This window comes from Salmo salar, chromosome ssa11 (genome assembly GCF_905237065.1).
Source record: "Salmo salar chromosome ssa11, Ssal_v3.1, whole genome shotgun sequence".
Taxonomy (NCBI): Eukaryota; Metazoa; Chordata; class Actinopteri; order Salmoniformes; family Salmonidae; genus Salmo; species Salmo salar.
The window spans coordinates 43490900-43509662 of NC_059452.1; the positions used below are offsets into that span (position 1 = coordinate 43490900).

General features: G+C 48.0%; 1 protein-coding gene across 1 annotated transcript; it reads right to left on the bottom strand.

Annotated features, from left to right (window-relative positions):
• Positions 1 to 235: 235 nt before the first annotated feature.
• LOC106562693 (tetratricopeptide repeat protein 17-like) lies at positions 236 to 18758 on the bottom strand. The gene is given in 25 exon segments (XM_045689591.1): positions 236 to 2043; positions 2625 to 2768; positions 2928 to 3047; positions 3184 to 3267; positions 3751 to 3910; positions 4559 to 4644; positions 4646 to 4680; positions 4976 to 5132; positions 5543 to 5790; positions 6021 to 6170; positions 7271 to 7457; positions 9557 to 9781; positions 9948 to 10019; positions 10297 to 10450; positions 11109 to 11224; positions 11347 to 11606; positions 12395 to 12555; positions 13245 to 13384; positions 15130 to 15277; positions 15540 to 15649; positions 15856 to 15987; positions 16074 to 16185; positions 17069 to 17238; positions 17540 to 17629; positions 18567 to 18758. Coding segments are annotated over 25 exon segments (3561 nt in total). The 5' UTR covers positions 18735 to 18758; the 3' UTR covers positions 236 to 1911.
• Between the last annotated feature and the right edge of the window lie 5 nt (positions 18759 to 18763).

Consider the following 18763-nt stretch of genomic DNA (forward strand, 5'->3'; position numbering starts at 1 on the left):
TGTTGGGGGAGGGCTGTGCTGTCCGTCAGAGGAGTTGCAAAGACATCGCCGTCCACCATTTACAGAATTATTTCTCCCCACCGCACGGCTGACTCGGGCATGAGTTTCAGTCTCCCCACCACACCCTTGGGCATGAGTTTGTCTCCCCACCACTACCTCAGTTAAATGCACTCTGAAGCAGACCCCAGAAAACTGAATCCAAAACCCACCTCCAGTCAACTTAAGTCTCAAGGCATCAAAATATCTTGCTTTTTATTTCCCCGAGAGGTCTGAAGTTCGTAAGAAGACAATGGATACATTCAAAAGATGAGCCGATCAACTTATGTGTCCCACTGCCTTAATACTGTACACAACAGTTCAATTTAGAGTTTGAAAAATGGTCAAAAGTGAACCGTTTTTTTTGGCCCTGACAAATAATTACTATAAATAAATGAGCAAACGTAAACACATTACTGTTACTTTTGTTGTTGCTATGCATTAACGTTCCTTTCAGAAAAATACATTTTCATTTATTCATTGTAGGTCCCCACTTAAATAGGAATGATAAAAAAAAAGGGCAAAACAGACAATCTATATTAATTTTTTTAAGCAGCCATAATTGTAAAAGGTTTTGAGTCGGGTCATTCCACGACCCAGTACACCTGCGTTTAGTTAGCAAGTTACAAACCAGCAGCAATTTCTGTCTCTTTACCAAACTATTTCTTAATCATAAGAAATTACTGTGTGATGACAACTGTTCTTCCAATTTAAACCACAAATTAAAATAAATAAAAAAACAGAACCATCTATGGGATTATATCTGTCTTATAAATCAACTACTGCATTGTCCTTCTTGATTGATTCCTAACAAAATAATCTCTTCCCTTCGGTGTGTTTCACCACCTCAGAAAAACGAAACGACTCTCAGCCCTTAAAGAAAAGACAAATCGTAGGGGCCCAGTTGCAACACATAAAATAAAAGCATATTTCCAATACTCCCCTCATCAAGATATCACCTATCTGACTGAATTGGGCAGGTTTCCAGTTATACAATATAGTTTCTTCAGTGAACACCTTGAGGAATGAAGGACAGAGGAAAGGATGTGTATGAATTCATGAAATAAAACAATGTTCTGTCTGCACTTCCTAGTCCAACTCCACTGGATACAGAACAAAGAACAGCAGCCTACTGGCTCTTTATACTGTAGTCTATGGGACAGGGAGGCTGAGTGATGGGACCCTATGCTGGGCTCTATATACTGTAGTCTATGGGACAGGGAGGCTGAGTGATGGGACCCTATGCTGGGCTCTATATACTGTAGTCTATGGGACAGGGAGGCTGAGTGATGGGACCCTATGCTGGGCTCTATATACTGTAGTCTATGGGACAGGGAGGCTGAGTGATGGGACCCTATGCTGGGCTCTATATATTGTAGTCTATGGGACAGGGAGGCTGAGTGATGGGACCCTATGCTGGGCTCTATATACTGTAGTCTATGGGACAGGGAGGCTGAGTGATGGGACCCTATGCTGGGCTCTATATACTGTAGTCTATGGGACAGGGAGGCTGAGTGATGGGACCCTATGCTGGGCTCTATATACTGTAGTCTATGGGACAGGGAGGCTGAGTGATGGGATACATCCCAAAGCTTCCTAATAGAATTGAGAACTTTTCAGGTGGAGGGCTTCTTCAAAAGGTAACGTGTAATTTAGTGAATGTTTAGCGAATGGAAGTGGTTGGTTTTACCCCCTACGACCAAAGTCTGAGGTCACAGCGACTGGAACCCCTGAATTCCTTTGGACATAAATTATATGGCATTGACTTTAAAACCAAAAAATTCAACAACCGCTTTCTTGTGAGTAACTACTGTAAGTTATGTTTTTGTATGTGTGTGTGGTGTGTGTTCCGAGGGCTTCTCCTGTGGAGTCGTCTCAGGGTAGACGGCGGTCCTTCTTGGTTAGCAGGTAACACTGGATGGTTCTCAGGCGGTCCTTGGCAGGGGCAAACTCTGGCTGCAGCTCCAGAGTGGACTCATACCAGCGCATGGCCTTCTCAAACTCCTCCTGGAGACACACACACCAGTGAACAAAGAATAAATACAACTGATCAGTATTTACACAAATCACCACAATTCATACTCATGTCGTCATTTGATACAGCAGCAGCATTAGCAGCAGCAGCATTAGCAGCAGCAGCATTAGCAGCAGCAGCATTAGCAGCAGCAGCATTAGCAGCAGCAGCATTAGCAGCAGCAGCATTAGCAGCAGCAGCATTAGCAGCAGCAGCATTAGCAGCAGCAGCATTAGCAGCAGCAGCATTAGCAGCAGCATTAGCAGCAGCATTAGCAGCAGCATTAGCAGCAGCATTAGCAGCAGCATTGGCATTCTTCAACACCCACCTGACACGCAACCAGCATAAGATTCCACACAAACACACACACTTACCAATACCAGCATAAATAACCCGCTTCACAACCACTGACATTTGAAGGGAATTAAGCACCTGAACCAGACCTGAACCAGACCGACCTGAACCAGACCGACCTGAACCAGACCGACCTGAACCAGGCGACAGACCTGAACCAGGCGACTCATGACCAAGCCATGATAACAATGCCGGTCCATTCCCATGGCGGTGGGCTCACCATGGCGATGTAGACGTTGGCGAGGGTGAAGTGGTTGACAACGAAGTGTGGGGCGATCTCCACAGCCATGCGGGCCACGGTCAGGGCGTCCTCCCACAGCCGTGCGTTCTGGAAGATGTTGGCCAGGCTGATCAGAGGTACATCCTGAGAGGGAGGGAGGGAAGGAGAGAGGGAGGGAGAGATACTGAGTTATCACACAGCCCTATAGCACAGGGTCATGTTCAGCAGTTCACACTGTAGAAAAACGTTTTGCAAAGGAAAACAAACGTGTGTTATTATTGGGCAAGTCCCAGTCCGTGTTACCTTCATGTGGTGCGGGGCGTAGTGGAGGGCTTGGCGTAGGCAGTCGATGGCCCTCTTGCCCTGACCTTTCACCCTCCAGTAGAGAGCAGACATGCTGGACAAGACCCACGATGTCTGGTTCTGCTCAGGAGAGAAGAGACTTTCATTTGTCTGCATGATTTTATTGATCTTTATACTGCCGGGAGATGCTGTGATTTGGGGGATACAGGGTTGTAGAATAGCCTGACAGGCAGCTACCACCTCCACAAACACGTACCTTCTCCAAGACCTTGGCGATGCGCGTGCCCACCTGCTCAAAGGACTGAGAAGAGAACTTATCTTTGCCCAGATTCTGTAGAACCTGAATGACAAACGGAAATCCGGTTGAGGCTCACGACAGAACAGTGAAATGATGCAGACAAGTGAGATGAGAGACTCCGTCCCCTCCCCCTCCGAGCCGACACTCACTCGCTCCGTCCCCTCCCCCTCCGAGCCGACTCTCTCCGTCCCCTCCCCCTCCGAGCCGACTCTCTCCGTCCCCTCCCCCTCCGAGCCGACTCTCTCCGTCCCCTCCCCCTCCGAGCCGACTCTCTCCGTCCCCTACTTCTCTGAGCTGACTCTCTCTCCGTCCCCTACCGTCTCCTACCTCTGAGCTGACTCTCTCCGTCCCCTCCCCCTCCGAGCTGACTCTCTCTCCGTCCCCTACCGTCTCCTACCTCTCTGAGCTGACTCTCTCTCCGTCCCCTACCTCCCTGAGCTGACTCTCTCTCCGTCCCCTACCTCTCTGAGCTGACTCTCTCTCCGTCCCCTACCTCTCTGAGCTGACTCTCTCTCCGTCCCCTACCTCTCTGAGCTGACTCTCTCCGGTGTAGTGGATGGCGGCGCGGTTGGCCACGCCAGCCAAGTGGTCCAGGGTGTGCATGCTGGCAGCCAGGTTGGCGTTGCACAACGGCTCCACCGCAGGCTCCTGGAGTGGAGTGGTAAAGTCGATGTGTTCCGTGATGCTGCGGAGGGAGGGTGGAAACGAGAGAACAGCGAGGGAGGGGGGGAAATAACTTTAGACATTTTTCTAATTAAAGTGTGGCTTTGGATGTTAAGAGGATAGTTGAACATTTTGGCTAAATAAATATCTACTTCCCCAGTCAGATGAAGTCATGGTTACCAAGGTTATATGTATGTGTACAGTGTGAAGGAAGTTGAAGGTAGTTTCATGCTAGATGCTACAGTAGACTTCCAGTCACTGGGCTAGTGAGCAATGGCTCCAGATATGACCTTGCTTCATACGGCACACAGAGACATACAAATGGTATCCAAGAGTCCATCTTAACAGTGTAAATATAAAGAGCTTAAATCTCCAACTATCCATTTAAGTCCTAATAAAGTGATTCCCAACTGACTCCAGTGGCAGTCAACATTTGAGTAGTTTATTAGTTAGTAGAATCAGCTGATAGTGCAGGGTTGGAACAATGTGGACTGGGAGGTATTTTCCCCAGGGGAGGGTTGGGAAACCACTGTCACACACACAATATATATATATATATATATAGAGTTATCTATGAGATAGCCAGACAGAGTTCAAAGGGTGAATTTACAACACTGTCCTAACCCCGTACACAGACAGACAGAGGTCAAAGGGGAAGGTTGGTACTGACTCGATGTTCTTGGCAGACACGGCCAGCCAGGTACTGGCCACGGTGGTGAGGTCTACCCTGCGTGTTCTCTGGCACTCCTCTGGCCCCTGGCCAGCCCAGACTGGTGTAGTCCCTCCATCGCCCTGCGCGCACACACACACACACACAAATCAGTACCCTAGAGGCACAAACACTTTCTTAGTATGGTTTAATGATGATGACTAAGAGAACTGTCTTTATGGGAGAATCTCAATTGTATTTCCTTGATTCCTCGCATCCTTCTCAGAACCCATTGGATGTTAAAGTCAGAGGTCACTCCCAACTGGCCTTCTTCTCCAATAGGTTTTGAGGAGGCGGCGAGAGGACACGAGGAGTCAAGTAAATACAATTGAGATTCTCCCTGTGAGTTTGTCTGTGAGCATGCAGGCTGTTTATTACCTGAGGGCCCAGGGGACGGGATGGTGGGGCCGCTGATCTCCAGGACAGAGTGGCCTCCAGGGAGCAGTGTCTCCCCCTGCAGGGTGTCCTCAGCACTGCCCCAGCCCTCGGGGCTATCCGCCTTGGGCTTCCTCACACGCTTCACCTGGAACGTGATCTGTGGAGGACCAGGAACACAGAGGGGGGGGGATGTTGGGCTGGGGCCTGGCTACTGTTTGGACATACATTTTCATACATCATGGTAGTTACTCAGTACCGGACATGTACCACTCAGCCCCCTGTCTCTCTATAGTACATCATGGTAGTTACTCAGTACAGGACATGTATCACTCAGCCCCCTGTCTCTCTATAGTACATCATGGTAGTTACTCAGTACAGGACATGTACCACTCAGCCCCCTGTCTCTCTATAGTACATCATGGTAGTTACTCAGTACAGGACATGTACCACTCAGCCCCCTGTCTCTCTATAGTACATCATGGTAGTTACTCAGTACAGGACATGTACCACTCAGCCCCCTGTCTCTCTATAGTACATCATGGTAGTTACTCAGGACAGGACACCTACCCACTCAGCCCCCTCGTCATCCTCACAGTTCCCGAAGCAGGGCCCTCCTCCGCTCCGGCCTGCTCCCATCACCCGGTCGTTCTTCAGCACGCGGATGCCCCTCAGGTCACCCCGCTTGCCCCCCACATCCAGAGCCCCCTCGAAGGCCCCCATCAGCTCCTCCTTCAGCTGCCACTCCTCCTCATCCCTCTCTCCTCCTCCAGGCTGTTGGCTTGCCTCTCCAGAGCCGTTACTGTCCAGCACCACCTCTGTTACAAACAGAAAGGCAGGGTCCTGTTCATTAGGTACCAAATGGAAGAAAATGGACAGAAACAGGGAGGGTTTAACATGACATTTGTAGGTTTTCCTTTTCAAAAGGTTTTGCTACAGTGCCCTAATGAACAGGACCCAGATGTCTGAGCATCAGTGTGCAGAAGTCCATGAACAGTTCTGTTCATTTGATTTCATACAGTCAGAGTCCAAATCATAAGGGTCTTACTCTCAAACAGGAGGGCTTCCTCCACAGTGGAGACAGGCAGAGCCTGGGCAGCCGCGGCGGTGGGGTCCTCCTGCTGCTTCTGTCTACTGCCAGCCTCCCATTCATCTAGATGTAGAGTCACATCCTCCTCCCCGACACACACAGAACCCTCTGTTGACACACACACTTCAGTCTCCACTAAACTGGCCTGCCAACAATGTGCATGACATACAAGCAACAAATTCAGATAACGCAACTGGACTTCATTGTCCCTTTTGTCATAGTGGAAATGGGTCTTTCTTGTAACCCTGCACCTTTTCACCTCTATATAGAAAGTGTGTGTAGATTCTAAACATGGTGAGAGGGTTGGCGTCTGATTGTCAAATATAGAGTTTTCTAAATGCAGCAGCAGCTGGACTATTTTTAACAGCTTCAATTATTGAGTGGAACATTTCTCCACTTAAAACACTTTCCTCTTTTCTCCGCATTCTAGAGAGAAACAGAGAGAAAGACAGAGAAAGCGAGAGAGAGAAAGACAGAAAGCGAGAGAAAGAGAGACACAGAAAGCGAGAGAGAGAAAGAGAAAGAAACAGAGAGAGACACAGAGAGAGAGAGAGCGAGACACAGAAAGAGAGAGAGCGAGACACAGAAAGAGAGAGAGCGAGACACAGAAAGAGAGAGAGCGAGACACAGAAAGAGAGAGAGCGAGACACAGAAAGAGACACAGAAAGAGACACAGAAAGAGAGAGAGACACAGAAAGAGAGAGAGACACAGAAAGAGAGCGAGACACAGAAAGAGAGAGAGCGAGACACAGAAAGAGAGAGAGCGAGACACAGAAAGAGAGAGAGCGAGACACAGAAAGAGAGAGAGCGAGACACAGAAAGACAGAGCAAGAGAGGCAGAGCAAGAGAGGCAGAGCAAGAGAGGCAGAGCAAGAGAGGGAGACACACAGAGAGAGAGAGAGAGAGAGAGAGAGACAGTGTGCGAGAGTGTGAGAGACAGCGAACATCAGAGGGTGGATTGCAGATAGATTCCAGGTCTATCTCCAATAATACAGCTGATCAATATTAAAGCCTTTAGACAAGATAGTCAGACAGAGGTCAAAGTTTGTATTTACAACACTGTCACCCCTTACACAAGACAGAGGTCAAAAGGGGAAGGCTGGTACTGACTATAAAATAAGCCAAGTACCACTTATCCCAGGCCTCCCAAATTAATTTCCACAACAATGGACAATAAAGTATGGCATGAGAGGAACTGGGGCACTCACGCGGACATGGCGAGCGCTGCAGGTTGTATAGGAAGGGGTAGAACTGCAGGCATCGCAGAAGGGGCAGGCTGGCACGGCACTGGGCACAACTGGCAGAGAGAGCCAGGGTGTGGCGGAACAGGTCCAGGGCGCCCGTCACGTTGCCCTGGGCCAGATTCACGCTCACCAGGCTCAGGAGTGTGTGGGGCTGCCAGGGGACCAGAGGAAAGAATGGACATCCTTACGTAACATCTCATTAGGACCATACTGTGGACATCCTTACGTAACATCTCATTAGGACCATACTGTGGATATCCTTACGTAACATCTCATTAGGACCATACTGTGGATATCCTTACGTAACATCTCATTAGGACCATACTGTGGACATCCTTACGTAACATCTCATTAGGACCATACTGTGGACATCCTTACGTAACATCTCATTAGGACCATACTGTGGACATCCTTACGTAACATCTCATTAGGACCATACTGTGGATATCCTTACGTAACATCTCATTAGGACCATACTGTGGATATCCTTACGTAACATCTCATTAGGACCATACTGTGGACATCCTTACGTAACATCTCATTAGGACCATACTGTGGATATCCTTACATAACATCCCATTAGGACCATACTGTGGACATCCTTACATAACATCCCATTAGGACCATACTGTGGACATCCTTATATAACATCCCATTAGGACCATACTGTGGACATCCTTATATAACATCCCATTAGGACCATACTGTGGACAACTTCTAAAGGTGCTGTATCACACATTAAAACGTGTTTAATTGAACCTTTATTTAACTAGGCAAGTCAATTAAGAACAAATTCTTATTTACAATGACGGCCTACCCCGGACGACGCTGGGCCAATTGTGCGCCACCCTATGTGACTCCCAATTACGGCCGGATGTGATACAGCCTGGATTCGATCCAGGGACTGTAGTGATGCCTCTTGCACCGAGACGCAGTGCCTTAGACCACTGCGCCACTTGGGATATATGTCATGCAAGAACAGGCATATGAATGTAAGAAAACAAGTGTGTGTGTGTGTGTGTACACCTCAGAGGTGTTGAGAACCAAGGTGTCCTCCAGCAGTGTGTGTGTGTGTGTGTACAGCTCGGAGGTGTTGAGAACCAAGGTGTCCTCCAGCAGTGTGTGTGTGTGTGTGTGTACACCTCAGAGGTGTTGAGAACCAAGGTGTCCTCCAGCAGTGTGTGTGTGTGTGTGTGTACAGCTCGGAGGTGTTGAGAACCAAGGTGTCCTCCAGCAGTGTGTGTGTGTGTGTGTGTACAGCTCGGAGGTGTTGAGAACCAAGGTGTCCTCCAGCAGTGTGTGTGTGTGTGTGTGTACAGCTCGGAGGTGTTGAGAACCAAGGTGTCCTCCAGCAGTGTGTGTGTGTGTGTGTGTGACAGCTCGGAGGTGTTGAGAACCAAGGTGTCCTCCAGCAGTGTGTGTGTGTGTGTGTGTACAGCTCGGAGGTGTTGAGAACCAAGGTGTCCTCCAGCAGTGTGTGTGTGTGTGTGTGTGTACAGCTCGGAGGTGTTGAGAACCAAGGTGTCCTCCAGCAGTGTGTGTGTGTGTGTGTGTACAGCTCGGAGGTGTTGAGAACCAAGGTGTCCTCCAGCAGTGTGTGTGTGTGTGTGTGTACAGCTCGGAGGTGTTGAGAACCAAGGTGTCCTCCAGCAGTGTGTGTGTGTGTGTGTGTACAGCTCAGAGGTGTTGAGAACCAAGGTGTCCTCCAGCAGTGTGTGTGTGTGTGTGTGTGTGTACAGCTCGGAGGTGTTGAGAACCAAGGTGTCCTCCAGCAGTGTGTGTGTGTGTGTGTGTGTACAGCTCGGAGGTGTTGAGAACCAAGGTGTCCTCCAGCAGTGTGTGTGTGTGTGTGTGTGTGTACACCTCAGAGGTGTTGAGAACCAAGGTGTCCTCCAGCAGTGTGTCATTTGATTGTTACGTGGAGCAGACCACTGCTGAAATACCAGTCCATCGTATCCTGTTCCAACAGCCTCAGATACAGCTGCAAGCTGTTAGTAGCCCTGATATTTGGCAGTCTCAGCCAGGTACAACATTTTACAGTGTGTGGCCTGCAGGCCTGCCTAAGACTAGAGCAAAGCAGAGGGCTAGGAACCGCTCTGTCAGCTGTTAGGGGTCGCCTGGCTGTTTGGAGAACAAGGTGCTTTCTGTAGACTTAAGTGTCCACGCATACAAAGACCTTTGAAATGTTTCAATAATTCTTGAATGTAATGTGATTTGTGGATTCAAATAAAGTAGTTAAAATGTGTGTACCTCAGAGGCGTTGAGTGCCAGGGCGTCCTCCAGCAGGGTGTGTGCGTGGACGCTGAGGCCGTGGCGCAGAAGCAGATTGGCAGCGTTGACGAGGGGCAGGTGGCGCTGGGTGGGCGGAGCCGAGGCCAGGGAGTGGCGCAGACACTGCAGCGAGCTGGTACCGTTACCCTTCGCCCGCCAGAACAAAGCCGCCTCGTTCTGGAGCAACCAGCCAGGGGCGCTAGCCTGGAGGAGAGGAGGATGTACACTGTCTGTAGACAAATCCTTTTCTATTACAACTGTGGATGGCTGTTTATTTTGACAGAACAGTCCAAAGCCATCGCATTTCTCAGGACAGTAGTGGAGTATATTTCTGATATGAAAGGATGTTTCTCTGTTCTACGGCACTCACCTTCTTCATGGCCTGGGCTATGCTGGCACCAGCCTGCTCCAAACTCCAGCCTCTGCTGCGAGACAGCAGTACCTGCACCCCCCCCCCACACACACACACACACACACACACACACACACACACACACACACACGATCAGCACAGTGACACACTTCAACCCTGCTCCAGTGGGGCTGCTCTGTGGCTGACTCAGTGGTGCTCCCAGTGGTGAAGATGGGTACTGTGACAGAAAACACATTTCTGTTGTCTCTGTATAATGGATTAATAAAGATGGTATTGTATTGAATCCAAAGCCCAGTCTCAAAAATATGTTGATGTTACAGACCACCTATCCAATACACACACTAACCTGGGTTGCGTGGGGGTCTGGCAGCTCCTTGTCCTCCAAGGGCCAGCCCACAGAGGCAGGCAGGTCAGCTGGAGGGGGCTGGAGCACAGGGCCACAGTCTGGGGAAGCCAGGGAGGAGGGAGGGGGTCCGGTACCGTATAGCACAGTCTGGAGGCTGAACACACATCAATGAGGTCAGCAAATACATGAATGTCATATCATACATCACATGTTACACAAACCATGCTGAGGAAGAGGCTCTACGAGTCAACACAATCCACCAGCACACACACGGCTTCAAGATACAACACACACCATGTTAGAGACAGGTACAAAAAAGTAGCATACACAAACAACCTGGCACACACACAAACCCGGGGCCTAACGCGCTAACCCGGGGCCCTGTGCCTAACGCGCTAACCCGGGGCCCTGTGTCTAACGCGCTAACCCGGGGCCCTGTGCCTAACGCGCTAACCCGGGGCCCTGTGCCTAACGCGCTAACCCGGGGCCCTGTGCCTAACGCGCTAACCCGGGGCCTAACGCGCTAACCCGGGGCCTAACGCGCTAACCCGGGGCCTAACGCGCTAACCCGGGGCCCTGTGCCTAACGCGCTAACCCGGGGCCCTGTGCCTAACGCGCTAACCCGGGGCCCTGTGCCTAACGCGCTAACCCGGGGCCCTGTGTCCTAACGCGCTAACCCGGGGCCCTGTGTCTAACGCGCTAACCCGGGGCCCTGTGTCTAACGCGCTAACCCGGGGCCCTGTGTCTAACACGCTAACCCGGGGCCCTGTGTCTAACACACTAACCCGGGGCCCTGTGTCTAACACACTAACCTGGGGCCCTGTGTCTCAGGTGGGAGGTAGAAGGTGGGTAGTAGGTGGGCGGGGGGGATGACAGGAAACTCATCAGCACAGTCTGCCCTCCGAGGCCACAGCAGCCTCTGAATGTCCTACAGACAAAACACACGCAGTCAGCTCCACAGAACCTTTAGATTGTCCTGCCAACACAGCACAAAGCCCACTATCCACACACACTGATAAATCCTGCCAAACACACACAGTCTGAACTCACGTCGGTGGGGGAGGCCTGGTGGCCCCAGAGGGCTGCAGGCTCAGGGTCTCCGGACACAGAGGGGTGGAGGTGTGGGCTGGTGGTCTGGTTGGTGCTAGGCTCCGACACCAGAGCAACGCTGCCCGCCACAGAGACCTCCTCTCCAAACTGGATGTAGTGGACGTGCTCAAACAGGTCGCCACGGTGATAACGCACCGGCAGGTCCAAGGGGCAGAAGAGGCTGCTCTGTTGCTGGCCTAGATGACACATCTGGTGGTTGCCTGAACAAAACACCTAATTATTGGTGTACTATTTTCTGTTTACCAAGGTGAATGGACAGAATTAACTGACCATCTCTAAATGGACATAATAATTTATATAAAACTCAAATCCAATCGTATTGTCACATACACATGGTTAACAGATGCTATTGCGAGTGTAGCGAAATGTTTGAGGTTCTAGTTCCGGCAGTTCAGTAATATCTAACAAGTAATCTAACAATTCCCCAACAACTGCTTTATACACACAATCTAAAGGGGTGAATGAGAATATGTACATATAAGGATGGATGACCGCTCATCCATATACACTGTGTGTATGTATGTGTGTGTGTGTGTGTGTGTATGTATGCATCTGTGAGTGTGTATTGCGCATGAGTGTGTGTGTATTGCTCTTGTGTGTATTACATGTCTGTGTGTGTGTATTGCATGCAAGTGTGTAATGCGTGTGAGTATTGCGTGCGAGTGTGTATTGCGTGTGAGTGTGTGTATTGCATGCGTGTGTGTGTGTGTGTGTGTGTATTGCGTGTGAGTGTGTGTGTGTATTGCGTGTGAGTGTGTGTGTGTGTATTGCATGCGAGTGTGAGTGTGTGTGTATTGCGTGTGAGTGTGTGTGTATTGCGTGTGAGTGTGTGTATTGCATGCGAGTGTGTGTATTGCATGCGAGTGTGTGTATTTCATGCGAGTGTGTGTATTGCATGCGAGTGTGTGTGTGTGTGTATTGCATGCGAGTGTGTATTGCGTGTGAGTGTGTGTGTGTATTGCGTACGAGTGTGTGTATAGCATCTCACCCAGCTGTGCCTCCTTGGCCATCTGGGTCTCGTGGATGATGTTGCGGAGGATCTGCTCTTCCTGCAGCAGCTTGTATTTGTCCAGGGCCTCCTGCTGACGCAGGTAGTGGTCATGCTGTTTCTGGTATTCCTTCAGCTCGTTCAGCGTGCGCTGCAGAGACCTGGGGGTGTGGCAGATCACATATAGCTATCCCTAGGCCTACTGACAGGTCACGTGCTGTTATACACCGAGTGTACAAAACATTAACAACACCTTCCTAATATTGAGTGGCCCCTGTTGCCCTCAGAACAGCCTCAATTCGTCGGGGCATGGACTCTACAAGGTGTCAAGCGTTCCACAGGGATGCTGGCCCATGTTGAATCCAATGCTTCCCACAGTTGTGTCAAGTTGGCTGGATGTCCTTTGGGTGGTGGACCATTCTGTATACACACAGGAAACTGTTGGGATGTGAAAAACCCAGCAGCATTGCAGTTCTTAACACAAAGGCACTTCAATCTTTTGTCTTTACCCTCAATGGCACACATACACAATCCATGTCTGAATTGTCACAAGGCTTAAAAATCCTTCTTTTAACCTGTCTCCTCTCCTTCATCTGCACTGATTGAAACTGATTTAACAAGTGACATCAATAAGGGATCATAGCTTTCACCTGGATTCCCCTGGTCAGTCTGTCATGGAAAGAGCAGGTGTTCATAATGTTTTGTCAACTCAGCATTGTAACCTGTGCCATATAAAGAGGAAGTCTGTGTCCACAACAATACTTCCCTTCCCATTAAATCCCCTTCAAAATGGTCACTCATTCTCTATTTACCTAACTGTGCCCTGAGCAGTGAGGCACTGTGCCTTTACCTGTGTTGGGCCTCCAGGCGCTGCTCCAGTTTCTGCTGACAGAGGACGGCGTGCTTCCTCCTCAGGGCCTGCTCAAAGCCCGGCTGGGCCTGGAGAGCCTGCTCATAGCACAGCACTGAGTGGTTATACTCCCCCAGCATCTACACACAAAGAGGATAGAGGACAGGAGGAAGAGGGGGAGAGAGAGGTAAAGGTAGAGAGGTGTGTAGAGGTGTGTAGAGGTGTGTAGAGGTGTGTAGAGGTGTGTAGAGGTGTGTAGAGGTGTGTAGAGGTGTGTAGAGGTACAGACAGACAGACAGACAGACAGACAGACAGACAGACAGACAGACAGACAGACAGACAGACAGACAGACAGACAGACAGACAGACAGACAGACAGACAGACAGACAGACAGACAGACAGACAGACAGACAGACAGACAGACAGACATAAATAAATAATATATTAGAGATGATTCACTCGTCTAGTATAAACGGAGAGAGAACTGAAGATCAGGGCTGGTAACATTGACAATAAATCAGCAGGAATACACTTCCTGTGCACCTGGAGAAAGCCATGCCAACAAGCATTGCAGTAACATCCAAATCCAAATCCACTGCATAACTGTTGGATAAATTATTGCTATACTCCAATTTTGTAAAAAGTCCTAGTGTCAGTGTATCATCCCAGTGTCAGTGTATCATCCCAGTGTATCAGCCTCCTGTCAGTGTATCATCCTAGTGTATCAGCCTCCTGTCAGTGTATCATCCTAGTGTATCAGCCTCCTGTCAGTGTATCATCCTAGTGTATCAGCCTCCTGTCAGTGTATCATCCTAGTGTATCAGCCTACTGTCTGTATCATCCCAGTGTATCAGCCTACTGTCAGTGTATCATCCTAGTGTATCAGCCTCCTGTCAGTGTATCAGCCTACTGTCTGTATCATCCCAGTGTATCAGCCTACTGTCAGTGTATCATCCTAGTGTATCATCTTACTGTCAGTGTATCATTCTACTGTCAGAGTATCATCCTACTGTCAGAGTATCATCCTAGTGTATCAGCCTCCTGTCAGTGTATCATCCTAGTGTATCAGCCTAGTGTCAGTGTATCATCCTAGTGTCAGTGTATCATCCTACTGTCAGTGTATCATTCTCGTGTATCATTCTCGTGTATCATCCTACCGTCAGTGTATCATCCCACTGTCAGTGTATCATTCTAGTGTATCATCCTACTGTCAGTGTATCATTCTCGTGTATCATCCTACTGTCAGTGTATCATCCCACTGTCAGTGTATCATTCTAGTGTATCATCCTACTGTCAGTGTATCATTCTACTGTCAGTGTATCATTCTCGTGTATCATCCTACCGTCAGTGTATCATCCTACTGTCAGTGTATCATCCTACTGTCAGTGTATCATCCTACTGTCAGTGTCGATGTAGTGAAAACAGTAAAAGCAGACAGTATGTGAACATAAACCAACACAACTCTACGTCAACGTCCCTCCAGAAATGTTAAAACGTAGTGGAAACAAATGTTGCAGAACCACGTGTTCTATTTAACGGCTCCATTTGGTTTAAAATCACCTAATGCCGGCTTTCTTTGTCGTCATTAGACATCCCTAAAAACTGACTTCGGTGTTCCTCAAGGGTCAGTGCTTGGACCCCTGCTGTTCTCTTGATAGATGCTAGTACCGTTTCACTTCACATGATGTAGAATGGTGCCTCAATGGGAATGATAGAGCTGCAATTGTTGATGAAACCAGATGATGATGTCGTACAGCTAGATGTCTGTGGTTGTCTGTCTTGTGTGTATTCCATCAGGAACCAACTTGGAAACAAGTGGAATCTCTTTAACGTGTTATCTCCTGGGTTGTATTCAGTGCATCTACTAATGGTGCTGTAACTCACTGCGTAGATGTTGCCCAGGGTGTAGTGGCTGGTGAGAAGGTCAGAGGTCAAATCCAGGGCAGCGTGAGCCACGATGGCAGCGTCAGCAGAGAAGTGGGCCCGGTGCAGGATGTTGGCCATGTTCACCAGGGCCAGGTCCTTGTGCTGCCTGGATACACAACAGACAAGGAGAATGGGACTTAAAACTCTTACATGATCCACTGTTTGAATGTTGAATAACCATAGCTGGGATGTGTTCATTGGGCACCAAAGGGCAGACAACATACTGAAACATTATGGAATACTAGGACTTGTCCAATAAGAAAGGCTCATTTAGTTTTCCATTGCAAAGTGCTTTACATCATGTGTCCTAATGAACATGACCCTGATGCCTGAAACTGAAGACGGGCTGAGTTTTCCTTTGTTTGTACCTGGGTGAGAAGTGCAGGGCCCGGACCACACAGTCCACCGCCCGCCTGGGCTCATTCTTTATCCTCCAGTAGAACGACGCCAGGTTATACAGCACCCAGGATGAGGAGTTCTGGACAACACAACAAACAGGTCATCAGAAGGGAACTGTATGAAAGTCAAACCAGAACACTATTAAAACAGTGACTGTCCATTTATAAAAATGAACAAATCAGTGCATCAAAGTTAAAAGTAATCCCATGCGGCTATATGTAAACCAATAGAAACAGACCAGACAGTGTTGGTGAGGGTGAAGAGTGGCGATAGAGTGCAACGTACCCTCAGCAGGCCCTGCTGGATGCCATGGCCCACCTCGTCAATGCTGCGGCCCAGTTTCTGGGACAGAGAGCCAAAAATGGGGTCCTCTTTAGAGAGCAGAGGAGATGTGAGGTTCACCTGTTCCTGCACACCCTGGAAAACATAGACATATATGGCACAGATCCAGACATGTATGTGCATCGCATTAACAAGCAGGTTTGCTTTCCCCTTCAACTCACCCGGAGATGCTGGAAACTGTGGATACTATATGGGAGCTCAAATACTCTGGCACAGTCAGGCTTCTCCAGATCCGGGGGTAGAGGGGACCTAAAATCTACGTAATCCTCAGGGCTGAAAGAAACATCCATAGTCAAGGTCCAGGGAGCATTAGTGTAGTGTCCACCAGAAGAGGGGGAACAAGAGGAGAAAAGGTAACCAGTTGTTGACTTGTATCATGTGGCTGTTTAAAATGCCTGGTGATGTAGGACATGCTGATCTAGATTTGAAAGACAAGCCATGATGGTTTATTCTATCAGAAATTTTTGTTGATTTCTCGACACCAGGATGTCATCAAGAATACTTGTCCTCTTGTAAACTCCCTACGTTCTCCCTGTTCGAATATCACTTTGTGTGTTCTAATAATGATGACTACTGACAGTATGTAAATACTTCGATTGTTTATTTATGGGCGGCAGATAGCCTAGTGGTTAGAGCGTTGGGCCAGTAACCAGCAGGTAGCCTAGTGGTTAGAGCGTTGGGCCAGTAACCGAAAGGTTGCTAGATTGAATCCCCGAGCTGACAAGGTAAAAATCTGTTGTTCTGCCCCTGAACAAGGCAGTTAGCCTAGGAACAGTGGGTTGTCATTGTAAATAAGAATTTGTTCTTAACTGACTTGCCTAGTTAAATAAATGTTAAATTAAAACAAATATATTTGTTTGTATAAAAGTTGATCTTGTTTTGTGCTGTAGTGTCATGACCTCTAACATATGTGACGTGATCATCCAATGCGTGTATATTGTATGTTGTTGAAAATCACCCAGAAAAATGACTCATGTCATCGGTCAATGTCAATGATAAGATGAAGCCGTTTTGGAGCGCAACCAATGGATTGGTTACACGGCCCGGATGACATATGTCAACATCCCTTATCACTGCTTCCCCTTGATAATGAGTTATGTGAGGGCACATTAGTAACAACCAAATGATTGGTCAAGAGTGCACAGCCTGGGCTTACCTGATGTCTTTACTCTCCAGGGAGATGTAGGTACCATCGTAGAGATCCAAGTCTCCCAGGGGTACTTTAGCCGTGACACAGTCGGCATCCTCTTTATAGTGCCTCTGCTCCAAGCCAGTGTCCCTGTCCTCATTCTCCTCAATGTGAATCTTCTGAGCGACAAGCTGCTTCTGCACGAAGCAGGGGTCAGAGACATGAGATTCAGACCTTTCAGTGTGGCTTGATTTGGAAGCAATGCTATATCTCACTGGGAAATAAAGAAAGGAAGACAGGTTTCCCCATCTGATGTGGTCCAATATATTCTTCAATAATCAATGAGTATTAAATGACTATTGAACAGCTGTGAATATTGAAGATAGCACAGCAGTATAGATGTTTAACACTGTGGGCCTTGGACTAACATTCTAAAACCAGGAAGTAGAGCAATAGGCTATGAGCACAGTGAGGTAGTCATTAAAATATCATCATCACCTCTAACTTCTTCAGGTAGTTGACACGGGTCTCCTGTCGCATGAAGATGACAAGGTCATGTGGATGTTTAAGATTCAAAGGAGAGTCAACCTGCAAAAAAACTGAAAATGTTAGTCTTAAAATAAACAGTGACAGTACTTGTTTTCACTCTATGACTCGACCCCAAAGACATCTTTGAGTCCGCTGACCACAGTACACGTAAAGTGAGACAACACCAAAACAGAATTGAGGCAGAGGAACCTGGCTGATTTGACACAGTAATTACTAGTAGTAGCAGCTAGGTAATCTTTGGTTTTTCCCAATCCATCCGTTTTAGATAGTTTGGCCACAGCTAAATAGAATGTCAATGGCTAAATAGTCCGAACATTTAATGCCCTTCTAAACGTCACTTGTAAGTGGATACTTTAGTTGTATATAGCTACAAAGGTTACATCAAATATTATTTTATCTAAACCCCTTTTATTTATGGGCTTACATCAAGCCCGAAGCACAATTTTACATTAAATTCACCTAGCTTCGATGCGACCAAGAGAGTTTTGACATTGTGCCGGTTGTCAAAACTCTTGGTTGTATCGGAACTACTAGTTAGCTGGATGTGCCGACTGAGTCTGTCAGCTCTGTTGTGCCCATTATCTTTGAGCCCAGTAACTAATTAGCTAACTTGCCAACCTACTACCTACCAATCACCTATCACTAGTTTGCTTCATTTCAGTTTTTCTAGGATGATTGGATGCCCTAATTAATTAGTTAATGAACTGGCTTACCCAGATACCCCGTTCTCTAACTAGCTAACGTTATCCATCTAGGGGGTCAGCATTGCTACATTACTGTGCTAGCAAAAGTCCCAGAGAGGAACTTTAGTAGTTTTAATTGGCAATCGATGGTTGACAAGCTAGTATGAGCCTGTAGCCGTGTTAGCAAATGTTAGCAACAGCAAAGTAAAGTCAAGATACTTGTTCTACCTATATGTGATAAAATCGTTAGCTAGCTAGCAACATACGGTTATAAACACGGGCCGTTAACGTACTTGCTGTTGAATTTTTCCATCTTCAGTGACGACCCAGTGGGTGGTAGCTCCTCCAGGTTCGGCCAATATTATACATAGTAGGATAAAAACCTTCCCTTGAAAAGACACTTTTCGCGAAACGTTTACATAGGGCAGAGACCCAGAACTGATTTTCCTGAGGTCCGCCATTTTTCTGTCTTCTTTACAGATGTGTTGTG